At 37.4% G+C, this 15,355-nt stretch overlaps 2 protein-coding genes across 2 annotated transcripts in view; one reads left to right on the plus strand and one right to left on the minus strand.

Annotated features, from left to right (window-relative positions):
- Positions 1-74: 74 nt before the first annotated feature.
- Noc3 (Nucleolar complex protein 3) lies at positions 75-12,414 on the minus strand. The gene is made up of 13 exons (XM_068763461.1): positions 12,309-12,414; positions 11,938-12,227; positions 10,966-11,177; positions 10,132-10,364; positions 9,343-9,508; positions 8,237-8,357; positions 7,207-7,420; positions 5,894-6,082; positions 4,696-4,877; positions 4,011-4,219; positions 3,615-3,793; positions 2,377-2,576; positions 75-321 (listed from the first exon to the last, which is right to left on the minus strand). The coding sequence occupies exons 1-13, from the start codon at positions 12,312-12,314 to the stop codon at positions 123-125; spliced, it is 2,400 nt and encodes a 799-aa protein (XP_068619562.1). The 5' UTR covers positions 12,315-12,414; the 3' UTR covers positions 75-122.
- Positions 12,415-12,923: 509 nt separating this feature from the next.
- Positions 12,924-15,355, plus strand: part of LOC137920442 (regulator of G-protein signaling loco-like) — a 62,474-nt gene continuing 60,042 nt past the window's right edge. Inside the window, exon 1 of the mRNA XM_068763808.1 lies at positions 12,924-13,423. Within this exon, the coding sequence (XP_068619909.1) occupies positions 12,991-13,423 (433 nt within the window). The 5' untranslated portion in view covers positions 12,924-12,990. The remainder of the gene's footprint in view (positions 13,424-15,355) is intronic.

Below are 15,355 nucleotides of genomic sequence, written 5' to 3' on the forward strand. Positions count from 1 at the left end.
ATATATAGCGTTCAGAAGTGAATATATACGTCAGATTTTCTACATTTAAGACTAAGTTAAATAAAAGAAATATGCACTTTAAATTAGTTTAATAATAACATTTAAAAAAAAACAAAGTGGTTTCATTTGATTATATTATCAGTCAAAGTCAACTGCACGTTTTCTTCAACGGAGTGGCAGTGGCTCTTGAAGTCCGCGTTCGCCCACGCCCACGTGTGCGCTGGCCGCTTGCCGCTGGGCTCTGTGCGTTTGGGCGGCGGTATGGCCGGCTTGAAAGCCATCTGTGACCCGTCATACTCCTCGTAGATTTTTAGAGGGCTCCTGAAAGTTACAAGAATAATAATGAGAGAAGTTTAAAATCTCTTATTCTTTTCAGCCGGTCGTCCACTTCAAGGAATAGGCCTCTCCTTCCTTGTATTTTTTCAAAAAGAAATAGATATCTGTATACACTGAGAGCTGTGAATATTATCGACGTCAGGAGTCATAAGTTGTCTAATATGAAAAGTGTACCTTCGCTATTGTGTCCTCACTTGGTGTAAATTGAGGAACGGTCCTATTGGCTACCAAATGAAACAATGCAGCCCCATAGGATTTAATTTATTCCTCAAGGAGCTACTTGCTTCCTTGTTTCTTAATTTGCTTATTAAAATCATAACACCAGCAGTCTTATAATACGCGCGGCGATGTTTAACCATTTCGCTGCCAAGCGCCTACGCAGCCATTTATCAATGATAGGGGCAAAATTGAAGAATAATTGTATTTGCTTATGTGATAAAATATCGGCACAGGTAGCGTATGCAGCTGTCGCGTTAATAATAAACAAATTAATGACAATGATCATGCAATTACTGCCACGATAATGTAAAACAAATGTACGCTGTTCGCCGAGAGAAAATGTCTATAGCCGAGCGCTAGAAAGCGCTGTTCGCTGAGAAAAAGTGTCTATAGGCGAGCGCCAGGAGGCGGTATTCGCTGAGAAAAAACGTCTATAGTGGAGCGCCAAAAGGCGCTGTTCGCTGAGAAAATGTCTATAGGCGAGCGCCAGAAGGCGGTATTCGCTGAGAAAAAACGTCTATAGTGGAGCGCCAAAAGGCGCTGTTCGCTGAGAAAATGTCTATAGGCGAGCGCCAGAAGGCGGTATTCGCTGAGAAAAAACGTCTATAGTGGAGCGCCAAAAGGCGCTGTTCGCTGAGAAAATGTCTATAGGCGAGCGCCAGAAAGCGGTATTCGCCGAGAAAAAACGTCTATAGTGGAGCGCCAAAAGGCGCTGTTCGCTGAGAAAATGTCTATAGGCGAGCGCCAGGAGGCAGTATTCGCTGAGAAAAAACGTCTATAGTGGAGCGCCAAAAGGCGCTGTTCGCTGAGAAAATGTCTATAGGCGAGCGCCAGAAGGCGGTATTCGCTGAGAAAAAACGTCTATAGTGGAGCGCCAAAAGGCGCTGTTCGCTGAGAAAATGTCTATAGGCGAGCGCCAGAAGGCGGTATTCGCCGAGAAAAAACGTCTATAGTGGAGCGCCAAAAGGCGCTGTTCGCTGAGAAAATGTCTATAGGCGAGCGCCAGAAGGCGGTATTCGCTGAGAAAAAACGTCTATAGTGGAGCGCCAAAAGGCGCTGTTTGCTGAGAAAATGTCTATAGGCGAGCGCCAGAAGGCGGTATTCGCTGAGAAAAAACGTCTATAGTGGAGCGCCAAAAGGCGCTGTTTGCTGAGAAAATGTCTATAGGCGAGCGCCAGAAGGCGGTATTCGCCGAGAAAAAACGTCTATAGTGGAGCGCCAAAAGGCGCTGTTCGCTGAGAAAATGTCTATAGGCGAGCGCCAGGAGGCGGTATTCGCTGAGAAAAAACGTCTATAGTGGAGCGCCAAAAGGCGCTGTTCGCTGAGAAAATGTCTATAGGCGAGCGCCAGAAGGCGGTATTCGCTGAGAAAAAACGTCTATAGTGGAGCGCCAAAAGGCGCTGTTCGCTGAGAAAATGTCTATAGGCGAGCGCCAGAAGGCGGTATTCGCCGAGAAAAAACGTCTATAGTGGAGCGCCAAAAGGCGCTGTTCGCTGAGAAAATGTCTATAGGCGAGCGGCAGAAGGCACTGTTCGCTGAGAAAGTGTCTACAGCGGAACGCCTGAAGGCGCTGTTCGCAACAAAAGGGTTAACACTATGACTGGATTTTAATTTTTTGTTGTGGTGCCATCTGTTGGGGTTCATGCCGGAACCACGTCGATCAATACATAGTAAGATAGGGATAGTGTAACCCAATATTTGTCCGACAATAGGGGGTATATTTAATAACGCGTTATTAATATTAAAACTACACTGAGTAACCATATTAGAGGTTTTTGTAGGAATCGACCATGTAAGGAGTGTCGTGGTAGGGTTACGTACATGTTGGTGGGGCTGGTGCGTCGCAGCAGGGCAGCGGCGGCGCGCGCGACGGCTGGCTGCTGGTGGCGTCGCAGTGCACACAGCTCGTGAAAAGCAGCAGCGCGGGCGCAGCAGTGCGCTGGCGATGGTAGCGCGCCGTCGTATCGACCAGCGCCCACGCCCTCCTCAGTGTCCAGTAGGGACTGCACCGCCGCGCTCGACTGCAACATAAGAGATAACCCTTAATCCAGAAACTATTGGAGTTACAATACGTCATCGTCAGCGGCGCGTCGAACAGGGGAATCCCACGTCAGAGAGCGCTTTTGTTTTAATTTCCCCCGTTATTGGGGGCCTCTCGTTCCCCTACCTTTGGGAAAGAGATGGTAGTTTTATTTCATTTTATAATTTTTTTCCACATTACTTTTATTAGCGCATTCTTCTTATAGTCTGTTGTACATCGTCTTGCTTTCTACATTTCTTCTGCTTTTCTCTTTCATTCGATATCATTCATCTCCCCCTCATTCCTGAGTTTTACATTTCTTCATTTTATTTTAAACATATTGTTGTATATACATTTCATCGTTATTTTGCTTAATTTGCTACTTTATTGTTTACACTTATTCTTATTTTTAACTTTTTCTATAGATTATATTTCAAACCATAACATCTACACAACTGGACATTCGCTTCCTTCATAGATTTACAATACGATCGGTTGGAAGTGGCCTATACTCAGTTTTTCAATGACCTTATCAAAATTGTCTCTGTCCACCTCATGAGTGAACATTCTACATTGGGTTTCATGGTCTGTAGTCTCCGTTCCAGAACCATATACCTCCGAATCCATCTGTTTTGCGCGCTAGTGGGTCTGCCCACTGCTATGTAAGCTTGGAAATCCACTGGGCTATATAGGTATAGATTCGATATCTTAGAAAATTAGACAAATCCCGGCCCCTTGCGTCAATTTTATGTTTAACCAGTTAATAAAAATACATTTTTCTATATGTTACATATTTATAAGGCCAGAGAGGGTGAGAGAGACAGCAATAACAGAACAAAGGTAGGTGTGTTGAACAACGCAGTGTGTGTCAGATGCGAAGATTTGGGACCAACTGGTAGTAGACCAATCGATGCAGACCTACTAGTCGTCTGTGACGTCATACAAAAAGTCAATTCAAGTTATATATAGTAATATAAACCCAGAAGTATGAATTTTTAAAGTATGTCCTATAGCCGTATGTGGAGGAAGGTGATCTCACCTGCATCAAGTTGTGCAGCAGCTGAAGACAGGCGAGCGCAGAGTTGTGGGGCAGCTGCAGCGCGAGCGTGGCCAGCCGCTTACCGAAGGCCTGCAGCACCTCGCTGGATACGCTCCGCGCTCGGGAACAAATCTGACTGATGGCTTCTATGATTATCCTTGCATCCTCCGACGTCCCGCCTGTGAAGGAACAGCACATAAATTAGTTTTAATCTAAATACTGCAGGAATAACTTTTCTGGTAGGTATTACCACATGGGTAAGCCTCCTATTCGTCTCACTTCAAGTTGCTGGATGCTGGCAGCACAAGACTGGTCATTGTGCCGATATTTGGTGAAAGCCGATGCCTTGCAGCGACTGATATGATGATATAAAATGAAGTAAATAAGAATAGACACCTGCGTGCACGTGGAGGCAGTTCGCATATAGGTGCGCGTGGAAGTGCGCGGGGTCAAGGTTGAGGGCGTCGCCAGCAGCCGCCAGCACGGCAAGCGCGGCGCGCGAGCACAGCAGGCGGCTGCGCGCGGGCAGATCCTCGTCCGTGGACAGGCGCGCCAGCAGCGACACCAGCTCAGAATAGTACTCCACGTTGATCACGTGCGTGAACCTATTTATTTATTACTCACATATGTAATCGGCAACAAAGGTATGTTGACATACAACAGAATGGTAATAGGAGAGACAATTAAAAAGCACAAGTAGACAAAACAAAAAACAATAGTGTGTAACAATAGTCAAAATAAATACTTAAATCTGTGATAAATGTAAAGAAAATAGGAAAGTAATAATAATATCATAAAAGAATGCAATAATAAAACAAAGTAAATAAAGCAAAACAGAACAAATTGTTAACCTGTATTCTGATGGGAGGACTACAAATCAAAGATTTTTAAGAGAAAAAAAGAGAAAGCAAACAATATGATGAAAAAAAAATTGTTAAAATATTCCCTATGTACCTAATACAGGGGAAGTAGGTGCTCCCATAAACAGGAGACATATATAAAAAAGACAATTTTAAAGTAGTTTATCAAGAGTTTTATCAGGAAATTAATTAGTAGCAAGATAAATAATAATATAACTAACTTGGCCAGTCCGGTGAGAACAGCCTCAAGCAGCTGGGACTTGGGCGATGTCTTCAGGATGCGGAAGTAGATGTGGAAAACTGTCTTGGTGACCTCGGTCAGTTGCTTCTGGCGTGCCTCGCTATTCTCACGCGCCTCCGTCTCCAGCAGCTCCCGTTCCACTTCCTTCAACTTCTTCGCTCGCTGACAATTTATTTATTTATTAATTTAATTATTCTCTAACAGGTATAGCATTATAAATAGTCACTATGATATACAACCTACTTAAGTCTCTATTTATATATATTACTTCCAGTTTTGATTGTTTACAGTGATCCCTTATATATTTGTGTATTGATACTGCAGTTGCCGCACACATTTAACAGCCAATTACTGGTATTTTTTTTAATGGCTCCCGCTATTGGAAGCCTCTCGTACCCCTAACTTTTTGGGATTAGGGACTTTATTGTTCAATTTTTTTTTCAGTCTTTTCTTTATTTATCACTCTCTTTCACGCGTCACAATATCTTTCATTCTTTACTTTTGTCCTTCACAATATCTTTCGTTTTGCTCTTTTATACCTTCTTTCTTTCCTCGCCTTTCTTCCATCATCTTCTTACTCTAAGGTGGCTACGTACATTTTATTTATTTTTATTCTTTAATTTTATCTTACATTTATTTTATCTTTATTTACACATTTATTTTACTTTATTAATTCTTTATTACGCATTTCTTTTTCTATTTCTTATTATTAGTTAACAATTTATTTTGTGCAGAGTTTATTAAGTACCTTATTGTATACAGTTTTTTTTTGTTATTAGCCACCCCACGAGCGAAAGATAGGAATGATGGGCGAAGGTTGTCGTCGCCCATCATAACGGCAATTACTGGTATTGCTTTCAACTCTGTGTGCCACATTCAGGCAAAGGTCTCCTCAAACTGTTACCATGGTAAACTACCCTTGCTCTGGGTCGCGGATTCGAATCCCAGGATACAATCTTATATAATCCACACTATGCTTTAATTATATAGAATTGCCACTGCTCACAAAAAAATTTCAAGATGATGGACAGCAGCATTCTCTGTGTACCATAATATCACACTGCGATCACCAACCCGGCTGCTAAGCGATTATGGTATATCCTTCTAGACAGGTCTGGGGAAGGCCTGTACCTTGCAGGAGTATATCTTGATTTAATTACATAATGTAATAAATGTACCTTTTTCTCCTTCTTCGATAAGTTGACAATTCTCTTCTTGTGTTTCTGCTCCTGTTTCTTCTTGTGCTTGAGGTCAGCCTCCGCGTCCAGGTCCACGTCGCGGATCCGCAGCGCCAGTAGGCAGCTCAGCGCTGATGGATGCAGCCGTTCGCCACGTTTCTTCACCAGCTGGTTTATCAAGCGGACTATCTGGAAAAAAATGTCAGCTTAATTTAAATAATATTCGCGTTAAAAAAAAATAACTCTTATTGCAAATCAGACAAGAAAACAAGTAAATTTTACTATGTGCAGTATTTATTTACTTTATTTTACAGAAAGCTTACAAACTAATAACAAATTTTAAGATACGACAATTGTTTGTGACAATTGCTCATTACAAGCTTCCACTTATATGGTATCATTAGCGTTTATATTGATTGATGTTAAACATACAAAATTAATATTACAATACACTCAAGTCAATTGTCGGTCTTGGGAATTTATTTTCAAAATTGACAAAGGACAACTTTGTTTTTTCATAATGTCCTTATTAACACTGCTTTCTAATTTTCTATAATCTAATTTGTCAATGGGCATGGCCAATGTTAGTGACAAAAATATGGGTCTATTTTGTTAACGTGAAGATGTAATATAAACATAAAAGTTTAGAGAGGCCGATTAGCAATGAATTGGCGTTCATCATCACTGCACCAATACGCACTAACTGTAACCAAAACACACTAATTGTAATTAATACAATCTAACTGTACCAAAACACACTAATTGTAACCAATATACACAAACTGTAACCAACATATACTTATTGTAACCAATACACAAATTAAAGTCATACCCGTGACATGCATAAAACTGCATAGGATATTTTGCAACAAATTAATATCTTTTTTGAAATATTTATGCATATGAAACAATTGTATTTAAGTATATGTCTAAAATATGATTTTTTTGTAGAACGAGGTGCTGCTCTATTATTTGAAATAGATATTATGATGTCACCATACCTCTCATATAACAAATAATCACTGTAATATATTTTATAATTTTTTGAAAACAGACTAATAATAAATATATACTTATGTAGGCCTCAAACAGCTTATCAAAAGCTTCCATTTATTCTTTTCTATATGAACATGTACTCACAAAAATAATGAATACTAAAAATTTTAAGATAGAAATGGATGGATATATTGGAAAAAATTTAACCAATTACGAATTAAATGTAGAAATATGAGTATAGTTGAAGTTATATTTTGTAAATGACATGAAACTTCTTTGGATACAGTGTTGCAGAACCTTATTTTAATAAATTATACCTTTAAAGTAATCTCGCCCTTGTTGTCCTCTGCGAAGACCTGGGAGCAGCAGTCGGAGACCACGGCACGCACGTCGGGCTGGTGGCACGCGAGGAACGGCACCACGCTCTGCGCGATGTTACCAGCGTAATTGAACTGGGGCCGCGCCGTCAGCAGCGAGCACATGCTGCGAAGCCCCACCAGCGCCAGGCTCCGGGCTGACTCATCCATTTGTCTGATTGATTCGAAATATTAAAAACTATATATATATATCTGAACGGAATAATTTTTCTTTTTGAATAGGCTTTATGGCTGATAAGCAGGTTGATAAGCAATTACGAAAACTCAAGACATTCATACCACATACATTTAAATATTGTTACATACTGTGGGTTCTGACTCGATATGAAACACCACTGGTTCACAAGGAGTCCTTTATTCACAAATCAGATGGTCACCCTACTTTAACACAAAGTATACTTTCGCTTAGTCCAAACTATGCTTCCAAATCGCATAAGATAGCAGTTCAAATAACTTGCCAAATAGTCACATTGTATCACCGATCGTAGATCTTAATATTATAACTCGAAAAACAACACTGACCTGTCGACATGGGGAGTACACCTATTTACACTACGGAGAAGGTTCTAGTAAGTTCGAGAAAGTACTCGGTTAGAATTTCCGAGAACGTACACGAAAATCTATAAATAACTTCAAGGTCACATGATCATGGCACTTCTGATCGTAGGGTTTTGTGTTAATTGTTTAGAGGGTTGTATAGCTCGTGCTTTGTAAGATATGCATACATACTAATACCACATATACTCTCTCTCTACATATATATTTGTATGCTACATAATTATTAGTAAAAATTCTGTCTATGTTGGCAATGCGTTGCTATTCATACCCCAACAAGACATGACAAGATTATAAATTTTCTATCTTAAAAAATCTTCTGAAATGTGGTCTCAGCAACATATTTTTGTGTATACATAGCTACATGTGTGCATGTATTATATGCTAAACCAAATCTCCATAATACATGACATACCTATTGTCACCTCTTTTTCGTCTCAAAACAATGGCAATCTTCTCCAGCCGCTGAAGGTATCTCTTGTAGAACAGCAATAACTCTTTTTCAAACTTATACAAAGCCAATGTATCCTTTTTTACTGAAAATAGTGAAATACAATATAAACTTCAATGTAAACTTGTTATATCCTACGAAGATCCTTCAACTTAAAGGTCAGACAACAAGAAGCTCAGACTTGTTATTCAAAATCTTCTTTCACAAAGTATGAGGGTTCCAAACAAGTACCAATCTGAGAAGCTTAGACTTGTTCTTTTAAGATCACTTTAAAACCTTCACACAGTAGTTAGAGCAATTCACGCTCATGTATTATTAAAAGAAAATATTCTATACACTAATCTAGATCTAGGCTAAATGTGCTTCGAGAGAAAGCCCAAGCTGAGGGGATACTTGAGGAACATCCAGCTTAGTGATCTAATAGTTTGATGGCTTTGGTCGTTTGAAAAACCAATGATAAATCATGTAATGGCAGGAACCGTGGCTGGACCGAGCCATGGGACTTAGAGTCATTGGACCAGTTCTTGTAATCAGGTCTAGGCTACGCGTCTTTAGCGCTCTAACACCTCAAGCTAGATGAAACTGTTAACGCCGATTAGCTAACATCATTCATTATTTTAGCTGTATAATGTCCACTCCTGGATGTTGCATTCATAGTGCTTCTATTAGATGTCTAAATAACTGACATTACCCACACTATGAGAATGGTCATAGTCCTCCAGTTCTGTGATGCTTGTGGTTAAAACATAGGCTGGTGGACAGGGTGTGGATAGACCTTTGCACAAGCTGCGCCGATGGAATAGTCAAAGGTTGTGGGAAGTAGCTAAATGCGGGCAATGCTTGATTGGTCAATGGTGATCTTTGGGCAGGCCTATTCGCTATTATGATGAGAATAATGAGAACTTAATTGAGTTAAGTTCAATAAAAACATCAACTTTATGATGTTTTAACTAGTAAAGATGTACTTCATAGTTAGATTCTCTTATCGCTGTCACCGGAAAGTCAATGGTCAAAATAAAAATTTGAAATCTACTAAAGGCAATTTATGTTAAAAAAGATGGAATACATACGTTTCACATCTGAATAGTCCTGATGGCGTATTGCATAATCAGGCAGAATGTCCCTGAATACCTCGGCAGCGGAGATGGCAGCCAGTTTTCGCACAGATAACAGGTTCGGGGTGCCGTCCTTGAGATGCTCCTCCATCAGGTACAGGATTGGGTACAGATTTTTCAGCTGAAAAATTTAACCAGAAATTAACAACTATTGATAGTAACATATGTTCAAATCAAATTTATATGACGCACATAATATAAGGAAATTGAATATTTCAAAATTGAAAGGAAAATAATTTAAATGAATTTGACTTATATATGAACTATTGGTTGTTGATACTGGCCGCTTCTAGCTGTAGCTATTGGAAATCTATTGGGAAGTCCTGTGTTCAGATGTGCACTTCCAAAGGCTGGAATAATGATGATTCAGGCAGTTCGTTAAATATTAGGAAAAAAATAGATGAAGCGAGATACAAAAGTTTTTTAAATAAAATTTTGACTGCATCATTTATACTTAGTTCTTGCAAAATATTTCCATATCATTCGATAAGAGTTTGTGTTTATAGCAATCTTTAGTATAAAAAAAGATTGCACCTACCTTGCACGAGCATTCATTGTTGCATGCACGGGTGCTAAGCTCACACTTCTTTTTGCCAGCTCATTAGCTATTAAACTAACAAGTTAGACTAATAACTTACCTTTATAGTTTGAAGGGGGCAGGGCGCTGAGAGCACTTAGTCCAAACTAAAATTTTACTAACAAACTTCAAATGATCACTCAAAAGCATTGATAAATAAAAATTACCTTTTTCTCTGGATTCTCTAATAAAGATGAACACAAAGCTCCAATCCTCAATTTCTCTTGATTAAGCTTGTCCCTCCTCGCAGCCAATAACTGCACAGTGGTTACAACATCCTCTGAAGGTTCCACCTCCTCAGCTGTACCCTCCATGCCAGAATCAGATTCTTCATTCTGAGATTCCTCATCTGCATTTTCTTCTGTTGTTTTTTCTGTCTTCTCTTCTTCAGAATCTGTTTCTAATTAAAATAAGTTTTGAGGTTTAAATAAATGTCTGAGGTGTTACAGAATTTATTGTAGATACATGCACAGTTACCCCTAATTCTATGGAGCCTTGAAAACGGTATAACTTCCTAATCTTAGGTACTGTAAAGAAAAAGATCTCAGCAGCTTCAAACTTGATTGATTTCTAAATACCATCTCACTCAAGTCCTCGGGGAGTCCCCCATGCTTCTGTTGACTTAGGGTGTACCAGACCGTATTGCACTTAGTCAAGGGCTGACCCGTTCGTAAGACATAAAAATAATGTAAGATACAAAAGTCAAAACACAAAACCAGGAAACAATAATGTGATAAATAATCTGTAATACTTTGAGAATAGAGAAGAAGGATGAAGGCAATGGTTGAATGACAATAAAGCTTGTGGAGTGAAACATTTTATGATGTATGAGAGAAAGAAAAAGAAATATATCTGAAAAACATTATCCAAAATTGTAATGTACCTGCCAAACAGGAGAAATGCAAAGTATATAAATGAAAAATGACATCACAATAACAGAATTTGTCTATGCGGTAAAAGAAGGTTTGTATTATCAGTAGTTAAATAGATTAGTATCTCACCTTCACATTCTTCAGCTCTTTCCAGAATTCCTTCTTTAGTTTTGATCGGTAGCAGAGCACGAAGTTTTTTCACAGGACGCTCTGCCAATTCTGTCTCGTACTTCTCTTCCATGTCACTATTATCCAAATCAGTGTCTGCACCACTGTCACTGCTCAGTGCTATGTCTGATGATGTTGGCTGTATGTTTGTTCTCTTACGCTTTTTAGGTTTACTGTGGATTATTCATAAGAAGCTGGATAATAACAAAATCTTTAATAAACATTTCATTTTAATAGCAAACTCTAGCTGTCTGTCTATTGTAAAATTTTTCCTTGTATTGACTTATATAGGAGGATAAAGAATAATTTTCCAAACAACAAGTTTAGACAGTTCAATACTTCCAATATTTTTCTTTGGGTATGTCCAAAGGATACAGGGGTTGATGCACCAATTGTTCCAATTTTGCTAGTGGCTCCTAGATCAAGGTTTAATAAGAATCTTGGTAGCCATGTATTTCAAGTTCAAATAAGCTATTATATGGGAACGGAATTTCATTCTAATGGAAGTGAATTATAACTGGAATGAATAATCAATCAGGATAATATAAAAAGGGAATTAAGATTATTCTAAGGAACATTGCTTATCACATTAACTGTCAATCAAGAGCAAATGTATCTATTGATATTTATTAAATACAAATTTACAGTATGCTTTTGTAGGCAAGTTTCTTAAAATATTTCAACCTGTTCTAAACAAATAGGGAGACTGAAAAAGGGTCATCAACCACATTTTGCCTGTATCTGCCTTCAGTGCTTGTTATATCATTCAGACTGTATAGCAAAGCTTTCAAAATGTATATATCCATGTATTGATGTGGAAATATGTAATTTGTTCATAATAAACAGTTTTACAGAGAACACAAAGTACTTGTTATATACCACCATGACAATACATCAAAGTGTATGAAACCTCATTTTTATTTTATTACTTACCTTTGTTCCTTCTTATCTTCTTCGGGCACGTTTGTCAGTAGGTGTGGTTGTTTGGCAAGGCGATTCATTATGTACTTCTGCTCCTCTTCGTCCAGCATGTCCGCCCACTCATCTCCAGATGCGGACTCGCTCTCACTGCTGTATACTGGTTGCTCAATTTGATTTGACGGTTGCTTTTGTTTCTGTACCTTCTGTCTGTGACGCTGAAGACGTAACTTGCCCTGTTTCCTCATCTTATTTGTCGTCTGATTGTTTCTCTTCACTTTACTAATTTTAACCTTGCCTTTTTTCTGTAATTTGTAAGAATATTATATAGAATCACATATAATAACATAAATAACAAAACTTAATAATTGAAACCAAATACTTACAGCCATTTTTACGATGTTTATTTATGTATTTCAACACTAATTATGTTCTTTCTTAGTTATCATACAATTAATACGACTTGATTACTTTACCGATAAACCTAATAAACACAACGTGGGTTTGAAATGACACTGACAGTTCCGAAGTTTGTCAACTTTTAGCAATGAGCTTTCAAATATTTATGTTTCGTTTTACCAAATGCACATAAACGAAAATCTAAAAAATAAAAATGTTTTTCAATCTTTACTTAAATAAAAGCATTGGCAAATAAATAATCATGATAAACATTAAGATATTAGTTAAATTAATATCAAGTTTAAAAATTATTACTCCCACTTTTTAAATAAATATTTTTTCCAGCGATATTAGAAATAAAATGTATTGTGATTCGAAGGAAAATTAATTGAATGTATTTGATTGTAATTTTGAAAAAATATAAATTTAAAATAATTAAAAGTATGTTTAATCGTTACAATGTTCAGTTTAAAAAACTTTACTGTACCGAACGCAAAATGCACTCAAACTTTCTAAACGTCAGTTACAAAGACCTCGAAACTTTCTTGTGTACTTCTAAATTCTAGTTTTTCTAGTTTTTATTATATTGAAAACTTATTTAAGATAGTGTAGTTTCATTTAAAACTACATTCTTATATTTTATCATGCAATTTTTTCGAGTGTATTTGAATGACTGTTGAGAAATATCGATCTGAAATGGTACCTCAACAACAGCGCAGAAGGCGACGTCGCGCGGCTCTGGTTCGCACAGCAGAGCGTCGTGTTGTAGTGGCTCGTGGGTCCGGTGGCTTTGGTTTTACTATCGCTGGTCAGAGGCCATGTATAGTGTCTGCAGTAGCCGCTGGGGGTCCGGCTGAACGAGCAGGACTTCGGGCCGGTGATGCTCTACTTGCAGTGGATGGCACCAGCGTGGCTCGAGCTCCTCATGCGTCGGTGGCAAGAATGGTAGCTGCGGCTCCTGGTGCGATATCACTAAGTGTAGCACTTAGAGAGTCACCTCCTACTGATACGGAGGATACTGAACCAGAAGAAAGAGCGAGGACAAGAAGAAGATATCCGCCTCCACGTAGAAGGCCACAACATACCATGATGCACCATCCAGGTATGTTACTGATAAAATGATATATAGAATTTCATTGAATATGTGATATATACCTATGGTATATGTTCGTTGTATTTATAAATATAGGTGATGGGTTAAATTAATAAATAAATACATGGTGGTGATTTTATAACTGCTTAATATGATAAATACATTAATATATTATTTAATTAAGTATTTACTACTAAAATTCTTATCTTGCATCCATAGGATGTAAACAATGGCCTTATATATTATAAGATATATAATTTAATCGCCTCGGGTGTGTTTTTCAAAACTCTGAAAGTGCAAGAGTTGTTGATTAATTAAAATTATTTAAAATACTGGACATATCCATTGTCTTTATGCTTGCAATAATCTAATGTTTCTATGACTGTTAAATTAAACTTTTAAAAACATAATACTAGAAAGTTAAAGTTTATAGAATGATTTAAATTTGAGAGAATAATTTAAATTTGATGCACAATTAATGCTTTGTTTGCTATAAAATTAGTCACAATAATTTTTGATCATACCTCATATGTTCTTGCGACTTAGATATAAATAAATAATAATTTCAATGAATTTCTTACAGATCCCTAAGTGTAAGGACACAATTATCTAGGTATGTGCAAAACAAAGGGAATTCTTTTTGCACAGAGTGTTTACAGCTTTGCACCCACATAATTGTTCATTAAAATTTTTAACACTTAATTCATTCAATTCATTAAAACACAATGAGGTCAATACTTATTCTCGGTTGATGTTGTTGCTGTTGTGTTGTTGTGCCCGTGGGAATTTACAGCTTCAACAGAGCTGAGTTCACAGAGAGGAAGGGGCTGTGAACTTGAAGAGGTCAATGCTATTTTAAAGCACATGTATAAATTTTACTTCATTAACTTGCATTATAATAATGAAGCCAAATACTTAATTTGTTTATACCAATTATAATCTCTCCCTGGTTCAAAGGGTCATTTTGTTGAGAACTGATATCTATAGGATATTAACTGGTTTAGTTTAACATTCATATTTTACTTGAGTAGTACCACACATTTTCTATATGTTCATGTTCATGAAAGTTGAAATAAAGATGGTTGACTCCTATTGATTATAGTAAGGGAATGAGATGCTAGATATGTTTTAAGATTCATAGAATTAGCAAATAGAAGTCAAAATAGCTTGCCTTGTCTTATCTCTGTGGGCTGGTTTTAGGAAGCTATTGGCACTGTACACATATTACATCAGGGTTTGCCTTACTAGCTCCAACCCAACTCTTCTAGTAATCCTAGCAAACCCATCACGGGCTGCTAGGTCAAAATAGATTTATTATATAAGACCTTTACAATCACCTATAATCATTGTTTTGTAACATACCAGCTACTAATAAAAATTAACAAGAAAGTAGGTGAGGTTTGTAATTTTTTTTATTATTGCATTAATAAAAAAAATTAAAAATAGAACGGTTCATTTTCAAACATCTTTATTGTGAACATAATCTGAAGTAAAGGAAAATGACTTTACAGAATCGGAGAGATTGTGCTTTTTATAAATTTCATGGATTTACAAAAGGATAAATTGATTCTTGTTGGCAACTGTTTTACAAGGTTTAGGGGCTTTTTTGCAGTGCATTTAAATTTTGTTTCACCCACTAGACCCCTTTCCCTTCATAACTAATTGTAAAACATTCTATCAATTCTACTTCCTACTGCACTACAACTGCCAAGAGTCTTGACAGTATGAAGCTGACATGACAAGTAGTAAATATCTTATTAGAGAGACTGGAAAGTAATGTTGTTTCTGTTGACAAATTTTTACAGAAAAACGATTGATGTTTACTGCTCTGTCATTAAAAATTTGTATACTAGATGGCAAAAGGTTGTTGATAACGAAGATGAATATATTGTTGATTAGGAATAAAAACTTGCTAAAAATGTAGTCATGTGAATTTAACTT

The sequence above is a fragment of the Battus philenor genome, unplaced genomic scaffold (assembly GCF_028537555.1).
Source record: "Battus philenor isolate CCGP_79_NKW_IND1 unplaced genomic scaffold, ilBatPhil1.0.hap1 SCAF_18, whole genome shotgun sequence".
Classification (NCBI taxonomy): domain Eukaryota; kingdom Metazoa; phylum Arthropoda; class Insecta; order Lepidoptera; family Papilionidae; genus Battus; species Battus philenor.